The following is a 5179-nucleotide window of genomic DNA, read 5'->3' as shown; positions in this document are numbered from 1 at the left end:
GGGCTTGAACTGATGGTAAAACTAATGACATTATTTACTGTCTTTACATTTATTTTGAAAGATGAAGCTCGCGATTATGGAAAGGGGCGTTACATTTCCGAGGAGTGCTTGCGGTGTTCAGCCAATCACAATGCACTGGGTCAGCTGGCCAATCAGAGCAGACTGCGCTTGTCGGAAGGAGGGACTTTGTAGAAAACGAAGCGTTTGAGAGAGGCGGGGCATAGAGGACCTATAATAATGTACAGTATTTGAAAAATAATGTGTTTTTTGAACATAGAAGCATTGTATACATATTCTGTTACACCAAATACACAAAATAATGATAAAAAAGCATCATATGACCCCTTTAAGCATTTGGCCCAGTCGGCAACGGCCGGCCGCCTGGTCCCGAGATGGGCCGACCGATTTACATTTATTTTGAAAGATGAAGCTCACGATTATGGTAAGGGGCGTTACATTTCCGACGAGTGCTTGCGGTGTTCGGCCAATCACAATGCACTGGGTCAGCTGGCCAATCAGAGCAGACTGCGCTTGTCGGAAGGAGGGACTTTGTAGAAAACGAAGCGTTTGAGAGAGGCGGGGCATAGAGGACCTATAATAATGTACAGTATTTGAAAAATAATGTGTTTTTTGAACATAGAAGCATTGTATACATATTCTGTTACACCAAATACACAAAATAATGATAAAAAAGCATCATATGACCCCTTTAAGCATTTGGCCCAGTCGGCAACGGCCGGCCGCCTGGTCCCGAGATGGGCCGACCGAACCGTTCAGTCAAAATCAGAGATTGCAACACAAGCTAATTTTCAGTAAAAGTTAGATAATGGACTGTAAAAAAGGAAAGGCGGTGCAGAAAAACTTTGAGAAAGGAAAAAAAGGGCTTAAGTCCGACGCTGCTAAATGCGTAAAATTAACTGAACTCTTTTCAAAAGGTTTAAATTCGGCTGCTGCAGCGGAGAACAGTTAGTGCCGCAGAGGTAAGAAGAAAACAGAAAATACAGCTTAGCGCAAGTCATTTTCACACTACTTCTGCCAGTTAGCTCCTGTGTTTTTTTTTGTTTTTTTTTTGACAGCAGCCTACATTGTATTAAACAGTTGTAAGCTTAGCGTAGAACCCCAGTATATTTTCAAATGTCATTGCTTCGTGATAATTGGTTAACTTAAGTGTTAACGAGCCTGTTACTAAATTGAATGACTGAAATATCAGCAGACAAAGTGGTATTTAGGGTAAAAACTGATGTAGGCTACTTGCAATATTGTCTAACACATCAAAAACCTATAGCAATAGCCATAGTACTATAGACATTTGTAGTGAACTTTTCTTTGAATATGTAGATAGTCATATATTAAAATAAAACATTGAGCACGCATACAGTACATAAGTTTACAGTAAGCAATTAATCCTTAGGTAGGGTGGACTGCAGAGTCAAGCCCTTTTTTGCTATTATTACTTGTTTGTATTCATGTGTATTCCAATGTTGAGAGCAGTCAGTGAGAAAATATTTTGCTGTAATGTTTAAGTCATATACTGTGTTCATTAACTAGGATGTTGCTGGAATCAGTACAGCCAGAGACCCCTGGTCTTTCAACACCAGTGCTGTGAAGAAGGATGCTACAGTAGGCCAAGCAGAGACAGGGAGGAGTGAGGTAGGAAAAACCCAACAGACAGACAGTGACAACAAAGAACAACATACTGTAGAGAATGACAGTAACAGCAGACAAATGGCATAAACAGACAGCACACAGACTCTACAACATCCTCAGATTATTTTTCTTTTGTTTTTACTGTATGTGTAAATTTGTTATAAACGTGAGCTCTTTAAAAAGTAGTAAGCATCGTTTGCCAGACACATACATTAAATGTTTAAATATCTGTTACATATACGGTACTGCTTATATTATTTCACCATCTGTACACAAATGTAAGTAGTGAATGTGTGTGTCCGTGGGTGGGGCTGTGTCACTGTGGTAATGTGGGCCGGTGTGGCTACAGTGCCAGGGCTGAATTTTTGTCCCAGTCTGCCCCTGCCAAGACACCAGCTCACATTAATTTACTAATTTACACAGTTTAGGGATCATTTGTAGATTTCTAAACTATACAAACATTTTGAGCAAACACATACAGAAGCTTGAGTCAATGAGCCAAAATGAGCAACGAAAACGTGTTACAATCCTCAGTGAAACCTGTATGGCATTTACGTCGTTTAGAAAAGTTGTTTAAAGGTCTCATACTTTTAACAAAAGGAACAGCGAGAACGGACTTACCCTCCGTGTGAACAGCAGACACGTAAGTCCAGTTATAGTGTTTGACAATGTCGAGCATGGCGCGCGCCTGCAGCGTGTCAGAGGGCACGACACGGAGGAAGTATTTGAAGAGAGTTTTGTCGCTCAGGTCTATGCTGGTCGCCGAATAAGCGATCTGGGGGATGTTAAACAACTGGAGGAGATTCTGCACCTGGATGGCCACCGAGCTGGAGCCCGGACCTATGACTCCAGCGATGGGCTTCTTGCTAGGAGGAGGCTGGTTGGAAGGGGTCCCGTCGATGCACCACTTAGATCCGTCTTTGTCGTCCCGAATAGAGATGAGGGAGTCTCGGATGAACTCGATGCTTTGCTCTAGCGCCACAGAAGAGTGCCAGCACGAGTCCCGGATCTCGCAGCCCAGGCTGATGTTGGGCAGCAGGTTCTGGTCGGCGTTAATACGGTCCAGCGTATAGAACATCGCTTCCACTCGCTGGATGCCGTACTGCTCCCTCACGTCTCCGCATTTTCTTTCGGCCACACGTTCTGCGGACGGCTGGTGGTGCACGGAGAACAGCGCACCGATGATCACGTCGCCATCCATGCGGGCGACAGACCGGGCCGCCGCGCGCTGGACCGCCGAACGCTTGTATATGTTCCCAAGCGCATGAGATGAGAGTGTCGGTAGAAACAGACACAGGAAAAGTGGAAAGTGTCCGCACGAGACCCAGGGCATCTTCAAGCGTGCCATGTTCCACATTGTGTGACGGGCATAGCTTGCGAGCTGCTCGTGCCAGCGGTGCTCGTTTCTCTGCAGTCCCAGATTCAATTAAGAGACCATGATGCGCACGCGAGACCACATGAATGCGCCCTGACACCTGCTGAGAAAACATAACACAGAGTTAGTTAGGGAAGACAAGTGCATTTATTATAAAAAAGCGTTTTAAAAGCATGCATCCATTAAAGGTCAGTGCAACGTATCGTTTAACACCGATGAAGTAGGGGAGTGATGCTGTAACAGTTTACCCAATTAAAAATGAGCTACATGGGTGAAATCACTCTGACCACCAGCCTAAATGCTGAGATTACAGTTGTAAGACTCAGTAAAATATAAAAGATGTATGGAACAAATCAAATGGATTATGCTTGGTTTAGAATTTAAGTGTGATTGATGACAGAAGTGGTATATCAGCAGTTTTCGTTTCATCTGATAAATAAAGCCACACGCTTTTCATCGGTCTAAAACTAGAAATACTATTTCCAGGGGTTGTAAAACTTTCCCATTTATTTCTTCCCAAAAGATTGCACAAAATGTGATAGTGCATAGGCCACAAAGTTCCGTAACTATTATGCTTTTAGCAAATGTTTGATGCATTTGCAGTTTTTAATTATTGGCCTACTATTTTAAATGATATGGGGTGGGGTGGCATAACAATTATTTGAACAAGCACATTTGATCACCACAATACGTGCACAAAATGTAAAATGTTTTCGGTTGTTGTTAGAGCTCACCTAGTGGGGCACTTTGTAACAACAGCACCCTTTATAACCCTTTTGGCATTCATTTACATAGATTAAGAATAAGCGGTATATTTACGAACTAATTTTAGTAGCAGACAAAGGAATATTATATTAAAGTTTGAGACGCATAGCTTAAAACACAAAGTTCAAATCAAAATACGTAATACGCGCCGGTCTCTGTTAGGTGACACTTCAGAAGCTTTCTGTGAACTATGAAGACAAACTATATAATTATCGAACGAAAGACTCACTGGTCGAAGAAACATGTGGTGTCAGAATGAGCATCATTCCCAAGTTTTGTTGGCGAGGTCGTCGTTTTCACGTCCTTGCAGGGACGATTTCAGCACCGCGGACAGCGCAGACAGCCGGATGACGGACAGTCAATGAAACTATAAGACGTGCCTTTGTAGTCAAAGCACAACTACTGGATGCAATGTGTTTGCACACAGAACCACAGACTGTGTCCCCTTAAAACCCAATGCGACTATAGGCTATACAAGATATACTTGTTTTAAAACAGAAGTAAAATGCGCTCATCTCACTACAATCTTAATCGAAGTCTAAATTCAGGGAAAGAGAGAAAACAGAATCCTAAAAAATAACTATTGTGCCGTATGATGCGTAACAGCAAAGACAAATGTCTTATGCCATACATCCAGAATCGTTTCTACGCTTCTTCTATCGTTTCCATTCAGCATTTATAAGCATCAGTGGCTTAATTGATTGCACTCAGTGACAAATGAGCCATAATTACAATGCAATGCCTCCTGTACTCTCATTGACTGACATTGCCGCACATCTGTCTGTACCTGCAGTTACCAAGAATACAAGCAACAATGGAAACATCTACACAGGAATTCGATCATTACGCACCTGAGTCAATGAGACATCGCTTTACCTCCTTCTGAGACAGCTGCTGCACTGATGATATACTTCAGTTATCAGTGTGCAGCCCAGCTCTCTCTCTCTCTCTCTAACATTTTGATGTTAGTGGGCGGGATCCACCAGACTTGGCCTGTCGGTACAAGTCGTCAAATAAGTAGTGATGTGAATGTAAATTTAGTGCTGTCAAACGATTAATCGCATCCAAAATAAAAGTTTTTGTTTACATAATATATGTATGTGTACTGTGTATTTTTAGAATGTATATATAAATACACACACATAGAGTGTGTATATTTTAAATATTTACATGTATATACATTTATATTCTTATATTTTATATTATACATAAATATATTTAATATATAAACATAACATTTTTCTTAAATATATACATGCATGTGTTTGTATTTATATATACATAATAAATATACACAGTACACACACATATATAAACAAAAACTTTTATTTTGGATGCGATTAATCGTTTGACAGCGCTAAATATCAAATGGAACATACGATGTGGACTGAT

The 5179-nt window shown here is 41.2% G+C and overlaps 1 protein-coding gene across 5 annotated transcripts in view; it reads right to left on the bottom strand.

Annotated features, from left to right (window-relative positions):
• The window catches only part of grm1a (glutamate receptor, metabotropic 1a), a 33154-nt gene extending 28450 nt beyond the window's left edge, over nucleotides 1-4704 (bottom strand). For 3 of the 5 annotated variants that reach the window (XM_016293294.1, XM_016293297.1, XM_016293298.1), the window contains exons 1-2: nucleotides 4639-4704; nucleotides 2269-3125 (exon numbers count right to left, since the gene is read on the bottom strand). In XM_016293294.1, the coding sequence (XP_016148780.1) occupies nucleotides 2269-3004 (736 nt within the window). In that variant the 5' untranslated portion in view covers nucleotides 3005-3125; nucleotides 4639-4704. Of the gene's footprint in view, nucleotides 1-2268; nucleotides 3126-4016; nucleotides 4039-4638 lie in introns of those variants that run through there. The other 2 variants (XM_016293295.1, XM_016293296.1) reach the window with 2 other exon arrangements.
• Between the last annotated feature and the right edge of the window lie 475 nt (nucleotides 4705-5179).

The sequence above is a fragment of the Sinocyclocheilus grahami genome, unplaced genomic scaffold (genome assembly GCF_001515645.1).
Source record: "Sinocyclocheilus grahami isolate Dianchi unplaced genomic scaffold, SAMN03320097.WGS_v1.1 scaffold301.1, whole genome shotgun sequence".
Taxonomy (NCBI): domain Eukaryota; kingdom Metazoa; phylum Chordata; class Actinopteri; order Cypriniformes; family Cyprinidae; genus Sinocyclocheilus; species Sinocyclocheilus grahami.
The sequence above is the reverse complement of the archived record's forward strand: the minus strand, read 5'-3'. Positions and strand labels throughout refer to the sequence as shown.